Here is a 19,378-nt window from a genome sequence, read left to right on the forward strand (position 1 = left end):
TTTTAATAAAATGAGAACTGAGAAGGGTTAGGTTAATTAATTATTATAGCAAAGTCAAAAGGAGAAAGTGGGGGTGTGCAGTTCGTTCCAACTCACAGACGTTTAGAAAATTCTAAAGTAATGTGAAGTTTATTTGGAAGAAAGAAGAAGAATTTTGAAAGCATCAGATTCCTAAATTCTCTTCAAAGTTGTGAGGAGTCTCTGTCAAATTCCCCACAACAACACTATCTAAAGTTGTTCAAAGACAAGACTAGTGATTAGTCCTCTGTCTCACAATTTCCATTTCTTGTACAAAAGGTTTCCCCACACAGCATCTCTGCAAAATTCCAATCCATACCTTTGCTTGGTTTCCAAGCTGACAGGATTCAACTTTGTCTGCTTCTTCTAATGGTAAATATTTTGTTTTTTGTTTTTTCATGTACTCTATTTTGTGTTTGTGAGAGTGTTTGATGCATGCAAATTTGTCTTGATTTGATGCCCTTGTAAGATGTTTTTTATGTGTCATAATATTTGATCTTCTGCAATTACTTTGTCCTTGTTGGTTAAGTTCATCCTGGAAAATAGAAAATGTTTTTGTCACAAAACTTTGTTCTCTTTTTCTTGTGATTTTGTCCATGCTAACATGGATAAAACACGCTTCTATCAGATTATTTACTCGAGAGTGTTTGGATGCTGATCAAAGAACACCAATTGAAGCTTTTCTACTAGAAAAAAACAATAAATGTTCTTTGGTCCGCATCCAAATGGACCCTTAATAGGATTGCTTTTATTATGTGTGTGAATTGTGACAGCATGTTAATATTTTTGTTTGAAACTTTTTAGTGGTGAATTTTGTGACGGGCATGAAAGTTCCAATGGAGGAAAAACCATTCCCTGCTTGGTCATGGTCAGTTGAGCAGTGCTTGAAAGAGTATGGTGTCAAACTGGATAAGGGTTTGAGTACTCAAGAGGTTCTGAAGCGGCGCGGGAAATATGGTTGGAACGAGCTAGCGAAAGAGAAGGGGAAGCCACTATGGCAACTAGTGTTAGAACAATTTGATGACATGTTGGTGAAGATTCTTCTGGCTGCAGCCTTCATATCATTTCTTTTGGCATACTTTAGCGGAAGCGAATCAGGTGAGTCTGGATTTGAAGCTTATGTGGAGCCACTTGTGATCGTTCTTATTTTAGTCCTTAACGCGATTGTCGGAGTTTGGCAAGAGAACAATGCTGAAAAGGCCCTTGAAGCTCTTAAAGAGTTGCAATGTGAGTCTGGAAAAGTGTTTAGGAATGGCTCTCTTGTGCCTGATTTGCCTGCAAGAGAGCTTGTTCCCGGTGACATTGTGGAGCTCCATGTTGGAGATAAAGTCCCTGCTGACATGAGGGTTGCAGCTTTGAAAACCTCGACTCTGAGAGTTGAGCAAAGCTCGTTAACCGGAGAGGCGATGCCGGTTCTCAAAGGCACCAATCCAATTTTCTTGGATGACTGTGAGTTGCAGGCAAAAGAAAACATGGTTTTTGCAGGCACAACTGTTGTCAATGGAAGCTGTCTTTGCATTGTTATTACCACAGCAATGGACACTGAAATTGGGAAGATACAGAAGCAAATACATGAGGCTTCTCTGGAGGAAAGTGATACTCCCTTGAAGAAGAAGCTAGATGAGTTTGGTGGGAGGCTCACCACTGCAATTGGGATAGTTTGCCTTATTGTGTGGATCATAAACTACAAAAATTTCATTTCTTGGGATGTTGTTGATGGATGGCCCACAAACATCAAATTTTCTTTTCAGAAATGCACCTACTATTTCAAAATTGCTGTTGCTCTTGCTGTAGCTGCAATCCCAGAAGGTCTTCCTGCTGTTATCACAACTTGTTTAGCCCTTGGTACAAGGAAAATGGCTCAGAAGAATGCAATCGTGAGAAGGCTTCCAAGTGTGGAAACTCTGGGATGCACTACTGTGATCTGTTCAGATAAAACTGGGACTCTGACTACAAATCAAATGTCTGTGATGGAGTTCTTTACTTTGGGTGGGAAAACCACTGCTTCTCGAGTCATTCACGTTGAAGGCACAACTTATGATCCCAATGATGGTGGAATTGTTGATTGGACTTGCTATAACATGGATGCTAACTTGGTAGCCATGGCAGAAATATGTGCTGTTTGTAACGATGCTGGGGTTTATTTTGATGGTCGCCTATTTCGAGCCACGGGTTTGCCTACTGAAGCTGCTCTCAAAGTTCTGGTTGAGAAGATGGGAGTTCCAGAAGTTAAGTCAAGGAACAAAACTCATGATGCGCAAGTTGCTGCAAACAACATGATGGCTTGCAACCCTGTGAAGTTAGGTTAGCAAATGGACTTTATGAAGGATAAATGAATTGTCAAAGTACTAGGAAATAGGAATAACAAAGTAACATTTAGCTTTTATTGTGCAGGATGCTGTGAGTGGTGGAATAAGAGATCCAAAAGGGTAGCTACATTGGAGTTTGATCGCATTAGGAAGTCAATGAGTGTTATTGTTCGTGAACCAGATGGGCAAAATCGGCTTCTTGTCAAGGTGACTTGATTTGATGCTTTACCATCAGATTTGTTTTTATCAGAAAAGGAATTACTAATCAGTTCTTAGAAGCATATTGAATTGTACACAGGAAGTTGGATACTTAAAACCCTTATTCAAATGGGACCTCATGTCAACTTTAGGATAATTTATGTATTCTAAATGTAAAATGAATCATTTTGATATTCCCTTTTCACAAATTGTTCACAGGGTGCTTCTGAGAGTTTACTGGAGCGTAGTTCACATGTGCAACTTGCCGATGGATCCCTGGTTCCCATAGATGATCAATGTAGGGAACTACTTCTTGAAAGACTCCAGGAGATGAGTTCAAAGGGATTGCGTTGCTTGGGTTTGGCATATAAGGATGAACTGGGAGAATTCTCAGACTATTATGCAGACACTCATCCTGCCCACAAGAAATTGCTTGATCCAAATTACTACTCATCCATTGAAAAAGATCTAGTTTTTGTTGGTGTTGTTGGCCTAAGAGTAAGTTTATAACATACTTTTGCTATACCTATCAATCAATCTTTTGTGTTGCTAAATTTTGAGGATGTTTATTTACCATACTTGTTGTGATCAGGACCCTCCTCGTGAGGAAGTTCATAAAGCAATTGAGGATTGTAAGGAAGCTGGTATTAGAGTCATGGTGATAACTGGAGATAACAAGTCAACAGCAGAGGCTATTTGTAAGGAAATCAAATTGTTCTCTAGAGATGAGGATCTTACAGGGAAAAGTTTGACAGGTAAGGAATTCATATCACTTCCTCCTTCAGAACAAGTTAAAATAATGTTGAAACCTGGAGGAAAGGTTTTCTCCCGAGCCGAGCCTAGACACAAGCAAGATATTGTGAGACTGCTGAAGGAAATGGGGGAGATTGTTGCAATGACCGGAGACGGTGTGAATGATGCACCTGCACTTAAGCTTGCTGACATAGGGATTGCTATGGGCATAACAGGAACAGAGGTAACCTGAATTTTGCTAGTGTTATGTTAAACTTATCATAAACTTTGAGATGTATATTTCCTTTTGTTAGAAACATCAATGTGTAGTGTGAGCCTTATATTGACTATAAATAAGTAGAGATGTGTCTATCTTGGACTTTATAGCATTCATTTGAAAGTCAAATGCATCATTCTTATTTACTTTGTTCTAACCTTGTATGCTACACTCTTCAGGTTGCAAAAGAAGCTTCAGATATGGTGCTTGCAGATGACAATTTTAGTACTATTGTTTCAGCTGTTGCTGAGGGTCGCGCTATTTATAATAATATGAAAGCATTTATCAGGTATGTCTCAAATTTTCATCGTCCATCTGATTGATCTGCAGAAGTCCTTGATGTATACTCAATCTGACAATCTTCTTCAGGTACATGATATCATCAAATGTTGGAGAAGTAATATCCATATTCTTGACTGCTGCTCTGGGGATCCCAGAATGCATGATTCCGGTGCAACTTTTGTGGGTCAATTTGGTTACTGATGGTCCACCTGCAACAGCTCTTGGTTTTAATCCCGCTGATGTTGATATCATGCAAAAGCCACCTCGCAGAAGTGATGATCCTCTTATAAGTTATTGGGTTCTATTTCGTTATATAGTAAGTTCTGCTCCAGTCTCTTTAACTCAACTCATGACTTTGCATCATAAATTCATTAACCTCATTCAAATTTTGTATATATCAGATGGTAACCAAACTAATGTTCATGGCAGGTAATTGGTTCCTATGTGGGGATTGCAACAGTTGGCATTTTTGTCTTGTGGTACACCCAAGCATCTTTTCTTGGCATCAATCTTGTTAGTGATGGGCACACAATCATAGAATTTTCCCAGCTTCGCAACTGGGGGGAGTGCCACTCATGGTCTAATTTTACTGCTGCTCCATTTTCTGTTGGTGGGGGGCGCTTGATCACTTTTTCAAATCCTTGTGAATATTTTTCAGTAGGCAAAGTAAAAGCCATGACTCTGTCTCTCTCGGTCTTGGTGGCAATTGAGATGTTCAATTCTCTGAATGCCCTCTCAGAAGAGAATAGTTTGAGGAAATTACCACCTTGGAGGAACCCCTGGCTTTTGGTAGCCATGTCAGTGTCACTAGGACTGCATTGCCTCATCCTCTACATCCCATTCCTCGCGGAGGTGTTTGGTGTTGCTCCACTAAGTTTGAATGAGTGGTTCATGGTGATTCTAATATCAGCACCTGTTATTCTTATTGATGAGATTCTAAAATTAGTGGTTAGGAGTCAAAGGAGGATGACAAAAAAGAAACAAGCATGATGAAGTCCCAGTTTTATGGTCACCATAGAAAGCAATAGGAGTGGGTCATAGAATGATAAATGGGAATACCAAACCAAATTCTTTGTACAATGTTCACTTCAACTTTCAGGAAATTTACAGTTCATCAACTTATGCCTAGAAACTAGTCACTTATTGTGATCACTGATCAGTATAGAAAGTCTGCTTTAAACATCTTGTTTAACTGCTGTTTTTTTTTTAAGAAAAATGTAATTGCTAAGCCAAAAGATTTAGAAAAGAAACCGCTTTGTTTATTTATTTATTTATTTCATGACGATTGATAGGCTGTAACTGCACAAAAATGGAAATTCCTATATTTTTCATTTGCACTTGGTTGTATTATAAACTGATTATACCAACTTATTAGCTTGGCCAAAATGGGGTTGGTGTAAACTACACCTACTCCCTATGATTAGTTGCACAAATCAAGATCCAAATGGCACTCAAATGCACTTCTATTGAACTTAAACATTTCATAAACTCCATCAAGCAAAGCAAAAATTTCATTGCTTTTTGGATGTGATCTATCCTCCACAATGAACTTATGCAGCTGACCTCCCTCTTCAAGGAAACTATGTCCAGCTGATTTTGTAATTTGGCTTCCCTTCATCACCTTTCTGAGCTTTGCAACTCCGTCCCATTGATCCGCTGATGCATAAATGTTGGAAAGAATGACATAGTTTCCCGGGTTCCGAGGCTCAAGTGTAAATAGTGACTCAGCTGCTATCTCAGCCAGCTCAACATTACCATGAAAGCTGCAAGCTCCTAATAGAGTCCCCCATATTACTGAGTCTGGTTTCATTGGCATAGTTTGTATGACCTCATAAGCTTCTCTCAACTTCCCAGCGCGGCCTAGTAGATCAACCATGCAGCCATAGTGTTCTAGTTTGGGAATGATGTTGAAGTCTGTTTTCATTGACTTGAAGATATGCCTGCCTTTTTCAACCATGCCTCCATGGGTGCATGCTAAGAGAAGCCCCACGAATGTTACATCATCAGGTGTAGTTCCTTCTCTCTGGTACCATCAGTGACACAGAGACATATCAGTGTTAGTATCTTTCAGAACTTCTCAAAGATCAAAATCACACCCAAAAATGATTTAGTATGACATATGTGAAGGAAATTACCAGCATTTGATCATAAAGCTCAAGGGCCTTGCCGCATTTTCCATGGACAGCCAAACCCATGATCATTGAATTCCAAGAGCATAGGTTTCTCAAGCTACCAATCTCATTAAATACCCGCCAAGCAACATCAATATGACCACATTTTGCATACATCTCCAACACAGCATTGCTCACATACAAATTCTTAAAGAACCCATTTTTCCTCGCATAAGCTTCAACCCTCTGCCCAATTTCCAGTGCCCCAAGATTTGCACAAGCTGGCAAAATGCTTGCCAAAGTTACTGCATTGGGCATAATATCTTCCTCACACTCCATCCTCAGGAACAACCCCAAAGCCTTCTCATACTGCTTGTTCTTCGAGTAACCAGATATCATGGTGGTCCATGACACCACATTCCTAGAAGGCATCAACCTGAACAACTCCAACGCTCCATCCACATCACCAAACCTCGCATGCCCCGCCATCATAGCGTTCCAGGTGGGTACCTCTCTCACAGGCATTTCATCAAACAGCCGGCGTGCGAGCTCCAACGTACCCACTTTCGCATACATGTCGAGCAACGCGGTGGCGGCAAAGACATCAGGTGCAAAGCCTGATTTGATGAAGTGGGCATGGAGCATTTGGCCGAGGGAAAGGGAGGAAAGGGAAGTGCAGGTAGAGAAGAGAAAGTTGAAAGTGTATTGGTTTGGTGAGTGACCAAGAAGGCGCATTTGGGAGTAAAGGGAGAAGCATTGGTGTTGGTGTTGGGAATGGGAGGAGTAGGCTTGAATGAGCTTGTTGTAGAGGAAGACAGTGGAGTTGGGTGAGTGGTGCAACACAGCTTGGGCATAATGCAGGTTTGGGATTTCAAGTAGCTTCTCAATGAGGGTTTTGGTTTGGTCTATGCCAGTTCTTAGTGTGTAACCATGGATTTGCTTCACTTGGTTCATTCCAATGTTTTTGGAGTTTGGGTTCCTCAAAGTTGAAAACTTAAAGGTTGTTGTTCCCGACAATACCATGTCATAGTACAAAGTACAAACGAAGCCTCATGCCACACTCACTTGTATTTTCGTTTTTGAGTATAGATTTACTGTGTTTTATTTATTTAAGTAAAGAACTTAACCACTTTATTTTTGGTGTAGCAACAAAATCTATGGAGAGAAGTGAGAAAAGTAGTAAATGGGATATGCAATATGATGTGATATTAAGAGAGATTTTTTTTCCTAATGGGTCATGGGTGAACCACTATTTTAGCTGGTCCACCCTAGATTCCACCGAGGTATAGTAAAAATGACGTATGATGTAAGAGTTTTGCTCATATCCAATGGTACACGAACCAGGGTTATTTTGTTTACCTCTATTTTTTTTTTTACATATATCTCATGTTCCGTAAATTTATTTAATAAGTTTTTTTTCTTGATCAAGATATCGTCACAAGCAGAAGTTATGAGACTAATCTCTCACCCATAATCAGCGCACTAAACGGTAGCGGGTGATAAATGAGTTTTTTTTTTCTTCATTTACTAGAGTTGAGAATCAAACTTCAATCTACTTAAAAAGCGAACTACAAGTGATGAACTACAACGTCAATGCTCTTGTTTGAATCTAGTTAACAAGTTAATTAAAAGTTGTCTTTAAATAGTTTTCCAATGCATAAAAAAAAGTTTTCTTTAAATTCCTACTTAATAAAATGTCAAAGTAAGATACAAGCATACCTTGTAGTAGACTAATATACCTAAATTTTGTTTAGGCTAATGGACCTAAGCTTTTAAATAAATCATATATATACTTGTAAGATGTTATACTTGTGAAAACAATTATATATTCTATTACCCGTATTTACTTAAATTTGTTGCATTATTTTTTTTTAAAATAATGTAGATGTTATGTATTCTCCACTAGACTACTAAACAAAACTCTCCATACTATTTCAGTATTCAACACAAAGATTTATATGATATAATTTCATCGGTGAGACATGAAAGGAGACACCAAATGGAGAAATAGAATCTCCATCCTCAACACGCCCATGTAATAAAGGCTCAAACCCGCTGTAGATGGTATTTAAAAGAATTTTGAATGATTTATTTAATAAAACCTAAGTTAAGTCCAATATGATACAGGTCAGTTTGTAAGCCCTAAACGAGCTGCACATCTGTAGTTTCACCCTAGTCATGCTCACATATTTAAGGAAACCCAACAATGATTAGACTTGTGCAAAGTGCACACATGGATGCACAAATATTATGCTGCTATTATAGATAGTCGACAACATCATAACAATGCCATGAGTCTTGTCCAATATCTATTTACCTTTTTCACTATGTAAAAAAAATCACAATGAGTTCAAATACCAAAGAATACAATTCTTCGAGAAAGGGTCTTTTATTTCACTCTCTGTAACACAAACTATAACACAATACAAATATACAAGCTATCTGAGGCGTTTCATATAAGCCTTAACAATGTCCCTGCATGTCCAATGGTGTTCCTGCCTTTATACGCAAACAGCTCAACCTGAACATCGAAGAGCTAAAGCAATTCTCCATGAGAAAAAGCCAGATGCAAAGTTTCCAAAAAAATTCTATCACATGTTTACTGAGAGACATCATGAATTCATGATGGATTCTCCCAGCAGATGAAACCACATCCTGCTTTCGCTCTGAGGAAAAAGCAAAGGCCCCATTTCCAGTCCATGAGTGTAGTTTGCAATCATTGATGTCATTCACAGTCAAAGCATTTTGAGGTTACTCCGCATGGTTAGCACCTAAATTCATGAACTTGAACAAACATTTTTCTTCAGAAATATGAAGATTGATCCTGAAGCACGTTCAAGTGTGCCAATATCCTAGCTGAAATGGATCTCACACTACCACTACCCCGCTGAGTTAAGTCAACTAGAGGCATTTGAGCTGAGGCTCCATACATCTGTCTGAACTCCAATAGCTGGAAAATCCTTTCCAATGCTTGTAGAGACTTCTCTTGCAACCCAGAGGAGGTAGAAACCAGAAATTTTATTATTAGCGGTATAGCCTTTGCGTCAGCAAGCACTTTACTGCCACTCAGTAGTCTTTCACCCTCAATTAATGTTAATAGAGCATCCAAAGAAGCCTCACAAACCCCAGGATCAGACTCCCCAAGAATCCTTGTAAGCGGTCCCACAGCTTCGGCCTCCAAAAGGCAAAATGATGAGTTGACTGTGCATTTTCCTCCATGAACTCTGCAGCCAATTTCTGCTGGAGCTGAGAAGCAACATAGTCCTTTGCGCTTCGGTATTGGCGTGCTGAGCCTGAGTGAACTTTCAGAAAATTGAGCAAGAGACAAAGCTGCGCGTTGTTTTGTTAAGGTAGTTCCGTTTTCAAGCAACTGCACTAAAACAGTTATGATCCCAGTTTCAGCTGCAGTCTTTTGCCACTCCAAGTTTGTTGGAACTGTAAAACGACAAAGGGCACCAGTGGCATTCTCCACTAATTTACTCCTCTGAAGATCTCTGTCTCTCCCATCTTTGACATGCCTGTAAATGATTGGCAGGGCACCGGCATCCAGAAGCCATTGTGTTATCTGGTCAATTTCTGGAATATAACATATTATTCCCATAGCAGAATGTATTTCCTCTTCATCTGATGAAGATTTAAGGATCCTGATTAAAGTATCAATGCACTTCTGATCAACAATCTCCACTATGATGGCTTCATCACAACTTTCCACCAAGCAAGATAATAACTTTACAGCACTTGCTCGTAGGTTTAGATTTTCATTCTCCCACAACCGAACCAAGTCTGGTATAGCTGGGCACTGTTCATACATAAGTGGACTAATTAGTTATGGTATATAGTGAAAGAATGACAGAACAACAGAGGAGAATCTTAACCCAAATACTAGATAATTTTGGGACAAGGCATAATAAGCAAATGGTTTGGTGCTAGCTCACTGTTAGACACACTCAATTAGTAAGAGTGGGTTAATTAGTGGGTAGGTTAGTGAGTGAGGCATGTTGCCTATAAATAGAGAGCTTAGGGTGAGTATTGTTATCTTTTGGATCATTTGGGATTTGGGACTTGGGGAGAGTGGCTGAGTCTCTCCAATTACTCAGCAACCTTGCACTTTTCTACATTCAATCTAATCCAGTTCCAATCACTCACCAAATTAGACAAACACTAATAGAAGATCAATGACTCAGCAATGCAAGGTACAAAAGCAAAGTAAATACATATTACATAGTATGTAACCATCGGATCATAATGTGAACAGTAAATTTAAGTCGCAGATTGCAAATATTAGAAAATTACTGCTGACACCTTTAGACATCTTTATCACAGTTAGAAACTTGGTATTTATTAGAAAGAATAAGAAAAATCTCCCTGATTACAGCACTATAGTTCTACTCCCTGAGGGTCTGCACCTTCTTGTCCTAAGGCCCCAAATTTTCTCACAAATACCCCTATAGGTTTACTCTCTTCCCTTCCATCATGTACAACATACTATCTTTTGCCTAATTCTCATGTTATGTCCTATTCCTAATAAGCCTAATTACATTACAGAATGATTTTCCCCCTAAAAATTGTATTTAACAATTTCTAATTCTAATAACTCAGGAATGACTGTCTTCTAGTTACTACAACTAACAATATCTCCTAATCATTCTGTTTCACAATATCATCTCCTAATTACTATATTAATATAACTATTGACCATCCTTATTTCTCCTTTTATATACTTTCATAATAGACCTCTAACTAGCAGATACATAACAATTACAATCTACATGAATGCTCAAAAGAAAAATGACACATGAAAAGAAAAAGGGGGGATGAAGAACAATTTAAAAGGTACCTGTCTTTTTATTTTTATTTTTATGAAAACAATGTTTCACTGCCAATTTAGTTCAGGTGGAAGACTGATCATCTGTAGTTAGAAGTTAAACATCATAATTATACCACGCTAGTCAGTAGGTAGGTTTAAGAAGAGTTGCAAATTATAACAGCACCAATTATCAGCATCAGTCATATGATTGGAATAGTGAGATTCAGGGAATTAAGGAAATACGAAAACAAGTTTGTTTTTGTCATATCTGATCCCAGTGTAATGAATTTCTAAACTTATAGAGTGCTTGAAATAAAACAACAACTCTTAAAAGCTGTTACTTCCTGGATGCTTTCTTGCTTAAGCATATAATTTTCATAAGGCTAGAATTTACCAGGGTTTCCTTCACTCTCTAGTCAATGAAATCACATCTAGATGCCTGATATGTCTAAGTAATCAACAATTACACTCTTGCCAATATTAATCAGGCAGTGATTTCCATTGACAGAGAGAGTTGATCTATTGAAATTATCAAGCCTTAGTTGTTTTCTAACTGGAAGATGTTTGCAAATTTCTTTGTCTTCAACACGATTATCTTGGTAGACACTTAGACAATAAGGTGGACTTTCTAGAAGCGCTGCCTAGATTTTCTAGACAAGTCTGCTCTGACTATGTTGATTGTGTTGGGGTTGATTGTCAAGTCCCACATTGCCCAAGTTTCTAAAATAAAGAAGGAGGTTAAAAATTAGCTATTGGAGAAGTCCCACATCGCTTAGTGTGGTGAAGCAAGGGGAAGACCAAGGTTATATATTGGACCTAGGTTCTTTGTTTTTAGATGCACCAGTCAGTAGCACTTTAAGCTTATATCTGACTTAGTTTAATATTTGCTTTGTGAGAGTGTGGTTGTACTGGGGCATTGGGGTGAGAGTGAGAGAAGTCTATGTGTTGTAACAATTTTCACATAGTGATATTTCTCTGGTTGTCGGTTTAGACAACGATCGTGGTTTTTTCTCCGGTTTTGGAGTTTCCACGTAATTTTCTTGTGTTGTGATTGTGTTTTATTTTTTCTTCAGCTCTGTTGTTTCCCAACAGTGAGATATCACAATTCTTAGTATGCTCTGTGGTCGCAGAATTATCTTATCTTCCACACCAGAAAAGAAGTGTGATATTGTGGAGGTGCTGAAGAAGAAGTTTGCAGCTGCTATGTCTTACTCGAGCGCTATGAAGTTTGACATAGAGAAGTTTGATGGAAGAATCAACTTTGGCTTGTGGAAAGTACAAGTCAAGGATGTGCTGATACAATCAGGATTACACAAGGCGCTGAAAGGAAACACTTCTAACATGGAGGCCGACAAGTGGGAGGAACTAGATTTGAGGGCTGCAAGTGCAATTCGTCTGTGTTTGCAAAAGAATGTTCTTGTAAATGTGCAGAATTTGTCATCAGCCAAGGAGCTCTGGGAGAAGCTTGAAGGGTTATATCAGGCAAAGGGCATCTCAAATCGGTTGTTGCTGAAGGAGCAATTCCACAATCTGCGCATGGATGAAGGTACGAAAATATCTGATCATCTGAGTACTTTGAATAATATCATCTCCGAGCTGGAATCTATCAAAGTAGAGATTGATGATGAAGATAAAGCGTTAAGGCTCATTTTGTCCCTTCCATCTTCCTATGTTCATCTTAAACCTGTTTTGATGTATGGGAAGGAAAGTTTGAGTTTTGAAGAAGTTGCAACTAAAATTATTTCGGAAGAAAGGAGAATGAAAAATGATGAAAGCACTTCAACAAGCTCAATATTGCTAACTGGAGGTGGGGCTAATGGGAAGAAGATCCTTGCAAAGAATCTGGCGTGCTGGAAGTGTGGAAAGTCTGGGCATGTGAAGAGAAATTGTCCAGGTGGAGCAGTATCTGAAAAAGACTCTGAGGTAAGTGCTAGCACTGTCTCCCTTGTTTTGGGAGATGATGGTGATGATCTCATCTAGAAGATACAGTTTGTCCTTATGGTATTTCCGCTATACCATGGAAAAGGACAAGTTATTGCTAGCGGATTCAGAAACAACACACGGGCATTGGTTGGCATTGATGCAAGGTGTGTGGTGAAAGGTGTCGATGGCTGAAGAACTTCCTGGAAGCCAACATGGGAGTTGCACCATAAAATTTCAGCAAGGTTTCGACATGTGGAAATTCTTGGAATGGTTTAGTTCCAAGTGAAGAAAATTCTTGGGATGATTTGTTTCCAAGTAAAGTGTACTCTTTTATGGTGGAGTATGATTGTCGGTATAGACAATGCAAGCGGAAGATGTGTAACTCTTACAATCAAGGTGGAGATTGTTGGGGTTGATTGTCAAGTCCCACATTGCCCAAGTTTCTAAAATAAAGAAGGAGGTTAAAAATTAGCTATTGGAGAAGTCCCACATCGCTTAGTGTGGTGAAGCAAGGGGAAGACCAAGGTTATATATTGGACCTAGGTTCTTTGTTTTTAGATGCACCAGTCAGTAGCACTTTAAGCTTATATCTGACTTGGGCTATTGGAGAAGTCCCACATCGCTTAGTGTGGTGAAGCAAGGGGAAGACCAAGGTTATATATTGGACCTAGGTTCTTTGTTTTTAGATGCACCAGTCAGTAGCACTTTAAGCTTATATCTGACTTAGTTTAATATTTGCTTTGTGAGAGTGTGGTTGTACTGGGGCATTGGGGTGAGAGTGAGAGAAGTCTATGTGTTGTAACAATTTTCACATAGTGATATTTCTCTGGTTGTCGGTTTAGACAACGGTCGTGGTTTTTTCTCCGGTTTTGGAGTTTCCACGTAATTTTCTTGTGTTGTGATTGTGTTTTATTTTTTCTTCAGCTCTGTTGTTTCCCAACAGATTGATTTACATATTTAAGCAGTTAAGCCACAAGTGTTTTAGCAGAAAACCATTTCTAGCTATGATAAATTTACTTAGCTTCAGTAAGATTCATACCTCATTCAGCTTGGTCCTGATATATGAAGCCAAGGGTGACTGACACAATATATAAAAGGTCAGGATAATTTTTTGTTGCACCTCAGGCAGTGTGACCCTAATTAAACAAAAGAGGTTAAAAACATCTTCATCAGATTCTAGTAATGAAACTGGTGCTTGGGCATCTTGAGAGATTGCTGATGCAGCAAGTTGCATAACTATGGCTGCTACATCTTCCCACAAACTTGAGGTGTGCATGTTGTGAAGGAAAAGGAGGCCAAGCAACGGTCGTCCAGCCCCTTGTCTAATCATCTCTAGTCCATTTTTCTTTAAACTTGATAGATTCCTAAGAGCTTTAGTGGCCTCTGTTTTCACCTGAAGATCGTTATGAGAGAACAAGTGAAGAAGTGGAGTCAGTACACCGCAATCAAACAACAACTCCTTATTGTGGTCTGTTAACTCCATTTCTGCTAAAGTTTTAGCCATAATCATCTTGACATCATCTGGTCCTGCACAGAGAATGAGAGAGAAACAGGTTAGAGAAAAAGATATTTATGTATTTCTGCTCATTTATTGTACATGTATATCTTTAAAGAGAGAAAAAAAACAGCAGGGAAAAGAACATGCAATGGAATACTAATGCACAGGCTCAACTTATGAAGGTTGAAGAATAAACCTGTGGAGAGACGCTGCAATAAATGCTTGAAATAATTTGCCTTTGCCATTTGTATAACATTTTGATCAGAGTAAGAAAGATTCTCCAATAGCTCTGTCGCATCTTTGGCAGCTTGATTGTCATCTCCGCTAGACATAGTCACCAATAGCAGTATGCAACCTTGAACTTTTCCAATGTGTTCTCGTGCCAAATCACATTTGGACAATTCGAGCAATAATGTTACTGCTATCTTCCTTTCCCCTGGACGACGTCCAAGGGAGGGGACAATGGATTCAATTGCATTATCAACAGCTGCAATTTTTTCCTGCAGAAATGGAAGTTCAATAGCCTGGTCACGTTTGTTAAGAAATCACATGTAGTTCAAAATGAAATACTGCAACATATTTGTAAGTTTTATTACATGATAAATGAGATACTAAGATAGAACTAGGCGTTAAAAAGGTAGATACAACCACTAATCTCATAAAATAAAATGATACAAATTGAGGAAGAAAACAAGGAGGAAAGTTAGTTAAAAGAAGAGCTTAAAGGACCAGGGAGTATAATATGGTCAAAATTGTAGATAAAATTGTGTTGAAAATTATTTTAATTCATAAGCTCATATTTTGGTAGTGTTATCTAATTTCTATTATTGGTGGGCGTGAGAAAGGTCCTAACCAATCTGTCCTTTAATGTCACACAGACTGCATTACATTAACTACGAATCTCTTCTCCAGATTCCTATATGTCATGATAAGTTTATAGCCTGAAGGGAAAGTCATCTCTAGGTTCATGTTATAGAAACTAGAATCACTGTTAACAAAAATGTCTAGAATATATTTATTTTATCTAAAACTATAGAAGTTATTGTTCAATATATATTTAGAATTCTATACACATTATTAAAAAAGAAAAGGGATTGTACGCATTTACGTACCTTAGCTTCTTCATTATCCTTTGCCAGCGAGTAAAGAATGGCAAGAGCAAGATTCCTTATTTCACGGTTTCTTGAACCAAGAATTTGGATAAGAACTGGTATGTAATTCTCCAGTATTACCCATTCCCTGTGTTGGTCTTTTTGTTCACACAACTCCTTTAGAGTTCCCAGATCATCCAGCACATCATCTCCGGACTGGATTTTTTCTTTTAATGCACCAATTTTAATGATTGTATTTCTATCCTTCCATTCTTCTATGGATTGTTTCAAAGTTTTGTTAGGTCTCAAAATTGATATGTCTAGAGGAATCAAGGTCAGAGGACACAATTTGTTTCCTTCTGCAACCCACTTCTCTATTGCACTTCTCTCAAACGTGTGCGCTGATGAAGTTTCGACAGGGTCCACCATAACATCATGGGTGATGGGACAATAAAATGACTGTAAAGGCTCCAAGATTTGACTACCCAAAGATTGGCGTTTGGCCAAGTGTTTGAGTTGCCTTTCCCTAGGTGATGAGGCTACATCAGCCCTTTCCAACAAAGCAATGATCTGATCCATTTGCCTAGCTTCAAACAATTCCTTCTCAACACGGGCATTTTCAATTTCTTTCTTAAACTCTTCAAGTTCTATCTTCAGTGTTGACCTCTGATTTGTAATCCCGAGAGCCTCTGAAATGAGGATCACCAAGTTATTGGCATACAAACGATCAACATTGTTTTCCCTTATCCCTGACTCAATTTTCTCTAAAATCTCTTCTTCTGCTAAAGCTGCCTTAAACCCAGCTGTCTGCATATTTTCACGCAGCTTTTCAATTTCTTCCATTATTCCTGAAGAAAGACCGGTTGTGGCTAAAGGAAGAAGAGCAATAGCCTTGCTCAGCTCCTTTGTGTGTTTTTCTAAGCGCACAACAATGGACCTGCAATTCACTAGGAGATAAAACTTGCTCTTCTCGCTGCATTCTTGAGCCAGTTGCTTTGCATCTTTAATTTCTCGGCTCATAACCTCAATGGCATGGTTGAATGTCTCAGAATTACTGACTTTTTCTTTCCTCAATTCTTTTAAGATGGGCGTAATTCTTTCCATGTAAGCTGCAAGTTCATTAAAACTATCCTTGTTCACAAGGACATTATCGGCATGGCTTACGAACTCACCAATGGTCTCTATAATTTGAGAAATGGCAGTTGAGGTAGGACCAGAAGTGAGCATATCTAGAACCATCATCTCACAGCAAAATTTAGGCAAGGTAACAATACCCCTTTTCTTCCCATGAAACAATAACACCAATTAATGTTGGCAGAGGAGTAGCAGAAATTTCCAAAGCCTTCTGATCAAGGAATGCTTCCATACCCCACTGCCCACTCCAATTCAATTTCAAAGGCCTAAATCTGATATCAATATATTAAAAAAAGAAAAACAGAAAGAGTTTATCAGATTCATCTACCAATTAATTTTCTAAATGTAACTAACAATAAACTACTATCATAAGTTTGCAGACATTTAAGGTCTCCATTTGATTTTTTATGACAGTGCCGATAAACAAATCACACGAAATTGAACAAAATATTGACAATTTTTTGAGCTGCTGAAAAATAAGACAAGTTTCTCAACTTTGATTTTATTTTTCCTGGACCTGGCATCTTGCCTAGCTTATTATTGATGTAAGGAAGGAAGAAAGCAAATTGATGTTCATAGCCAAAAATGAAACAAGAAGCTAAATTGCTATGACTACATACAAAAAAGTTCATCTTCCCCAATAGGCAATATTCTATGAACCAGACAAATGCTTGTACTATAAAAAAAATTTGAAGAAAACTTCTTCCAACTAAGGCAAAGTTGACTTGACTCATTGACACCCCTTTTTTTCCATGAACGTGTCGGTTGTCTTGCCACATAATGCCACTCGTTTCTGCAGCTACCTAACTTGTTCTCCATTAACATTTTCTCAGCAAAAGGGGTAAAAATAAAAGCATTCCCCACAAAATAGTACCTTTTTTTCAAAGGCAACAACAATATCAATCACAGAAAAGCATGGAACTTTCACTTACAGAGAGATGAACTATAAGTATTATATATAGAAAAAAAAAACTCAAGTCAATGAAGGTAAACGAAGATATCAAGAAAACTCGTTTCTTGGTTAAAAGGGGTCATATTGGCAAATTGGAAGACCCCATTTGACACATTCAAAGCAAGCAAACAAAGGAGAAGACTCAAAGTCAACAAACAAATACCTGAGCAAGACGGAAAGAATGGATCCATGAAAATGGAGAAAAACCCAGTTGCAGTTTCAGCAGCAAAGGAAACTTGTTCCCTCACACAAGAAGCAGAGTAGAATTTGTAAGAGTTTGGTTTCAGTTTGGTTTTGGCTTTGAGGTTGAGGCTTTGACCTGGGACTGCGAGGTTTGTCTGTCTCATTGCCATGTAAAGTATTCTAGTCCATCCCTTCTGAATTACAGTGATGTGGTTTTTCTACTTTGAAAATTCTAAGGATTGCGCAGAAAATACATGTTGTGTCAGTTTAGACTTTCTTTCATTCAGGAAATTAATGAAATGAAATAGACCATAATAGTATTGTCATGGAGTTGTTTTAGCTTAAGTAGTTTTTTTTTTTTTTTTTAATAGACAAATGTTAGTGGTTAGTAAGTTAGAAAATCCCTTCAAAGTTCTCTTTTAAGATTCGAACCCTGGACCTTCCCCTCCCCACCCTTATGTCCCCTAACTCTTACCACTTGAGCTTAAGTAGTTTTGTTAAAATACATTTATTTTGTCATCGAACGATAGCTCAAATGATAAGACCGTAAGAGTTAAGAGACATGTGGGTTGGGTTGGGAGGTTCAGAGATCAATTACTGACGAGTGTAATTTATCTTTTCGATATATAAAAATATATCTGCTTTAAAAAAATGTAGAGGGATTTTATGCCGGCATACTTGTTTGTGTGATAGTTTGTATTCATGGTTATTAACTTATTATAACTTCTATTAGTGGTAGCTTTTGATAATGGAAATGAATAAGATAGAAAAGAGCTGAATAAAATAATACTTGGTTTTTAAAAGTGAAAGTTTATTTCTATTGAAAAGCGGTACAGATGTAAATCCTCTTGACAAAGAATTAAGTATAACGTAAAGAATTAAAAAACCATACAATAAGATAACAACGATTATGCCAATAAAAACAAACAGAAGCCAAAAAATCGTATGAACAAGACCTCCTTTGTCGAGTTTCAGGCCATCGTTTCAGGTGCGACAACAACAACACCGTAGTTTACTCCAGCGACATCGACAATCTCCTCAACCACCAAGGGATCACACAAATGCTCTGATTTTGGTTGGACGAGTACCAAACAATGAGGTTAGAGCAACATGAGGTCATTAGAACATAACCACAAGCTTGATTACATATATAACATTGTATGTTTAATATATGATTGAGCATACAAAATTTCATTTAACATAATTTATTTTTCAACATATATATAAATATTAGAGTAGAACCATAAATATAATTTTACAAAAATTATCATATTTAAAAATTATTTTTTAATATAATAGCACTAAATTTATAAAAAAAAAGTGCTATTTTTAAAAAATTGTCATGATATGTCTCGTTTCGACTTATCTATTAAACGCTACTTTATAAAAAAAATTAAAGGTTAAAATATCTTCTAAAATTAAAACATTCATACTAAAGTATATAATAAATATTTAATATTTCAAAAAAAATAATGAATGTTTAGTATTTACTTAAATGTATTTTAATAAGATAAAATAAAGACGCGTGTTGATAACACTTTTTTTTTGAAAGCATAAAGATATATTAAGCAAAAGCTTTGGGAACAAAGCTCAAAAGAGTACAGGGTAACAAAAGTGATTAGTATAGCAAAAAGCTAATCACCTAAAATAGAAATGCCAACCCCAACTAGGGATGGCAATGGGCCCCGTGGGTGCGGGTTTGACCATTCCCACACCCGAACCCGAACTTAACATCTAAACCCAAACTCAAACCCAAACCCAATATGAGTGCAAAAGTTAAACTCAAACTCAAATCCCTGGGTTTCGGGTTACCCAAACCCAAACCCAAACCCCGATGTGAGCACTGAACCCGCAAAAGAACTC

General features: G+C 37.8%; 3 protein-coding genes across 4 annotated transcripts; 1 reads left to right on the plus strand and 2 right to left on the minus strand.

Moving 5' to 3' along the window:
* Positions 1-105: 105 nt before the first annotated feature.
* On the plus strand, positions 106-5,086 carry LOC130746306 (calcium-transporting ATPase, endoplasmic reticulum-type). 2 transcript variants are annotated; one of them, XM_057598885.1, is made up of 8 exons: positions 106-390; positions 823-2,322; positions 2,413-2,534; positions 2,745-3,023; positions 3,118-3,501; positions 3,714-3,823; positions 3,904-4,132; positions 4,246-5,086. In XM_057598885.1, exons 2-8 carry the CDS (start codon positions 843-845, stop codon positions 4,804-4,806), a joined length of 3,165 nt encoding a protein of 1,054 aa, XP_057454868.1. In that variant the 5' UTR covers positions 106-390; positions 823-842; the 3' UTR covers positions 4,807-5,086. The 2 variants fall into 2 exon arrangements, with proteins under 2 accessions (XP_057454868.1, XP_057454869.1); XM_057598886.1 differs by lacking the exon at positions 106-390 and adding an exon at positions 462-482.
* A 30-nt stretch (positions 5,087-5,116) lies between these two features.
* On the minus strand, positions 5,117-7,301 carry LOC130746307 (pentatricopeptide repeat-containing protein At5g08510). The gene is made up of 2 exons (XM_057598887.1): positions 5,952-7,301; positions 5,117-5,839 (listed from the first exon to the last, which is right to left on the minus strand). The coding sequence occupies exons 1-2, from the start codon at positions 6,948-6,950 to the stop codon at positions 5,237-5,239; spliced, it is 1,602 nt and encodes a 533-aa protein (XP_057454870.1). The 5' UTR covers positions 6,951-7,301; the 3' UTR covers positions 5,117-5,236.
* A 904-nt stretch (positions 7,302-8,205) lies between these two features.
* Positions 8,206-17,799, minus strand: LOC130746308 (U-box domain-containing protein 43-like). Its single transcript, XM_057598888.1, has 5 exons — positions 17,496-17,799; positions 15,268-16,652; positions 14,352-14,655; positions 13,697-14,184; positions 8,206-9,726 (listed from the first exon to the last, which is right to left on the minus strand). Exons 2-5 carry the CDS (start codon positions 16,486-16,488, stop codon positions 8,731-8,733), a joined length of 3,009 nt encoding a protein of 1,002 aa, XP_057454871.1. The 5' UTR covers positions 16,489-16,652; positions 17,496-17,799; the 3' UTR covers positions 8,206-8,730.
* Positions 17,800-19,378: the final 1,579 nt, after the last annotated feature.

Source organism: Lotus japonicus, chromosome 3 (genome assembly GCF_012489685.1).
Source record: "Lotus japonicus ecotype B-129 chromosome 3, LjGifu_v1.2".
NCBI lineage: Eukaryota > Viridiplantae > Streptophyta > Magnoliopsida > Fabales > Fabaceae > Lotus > Lotus japonicus.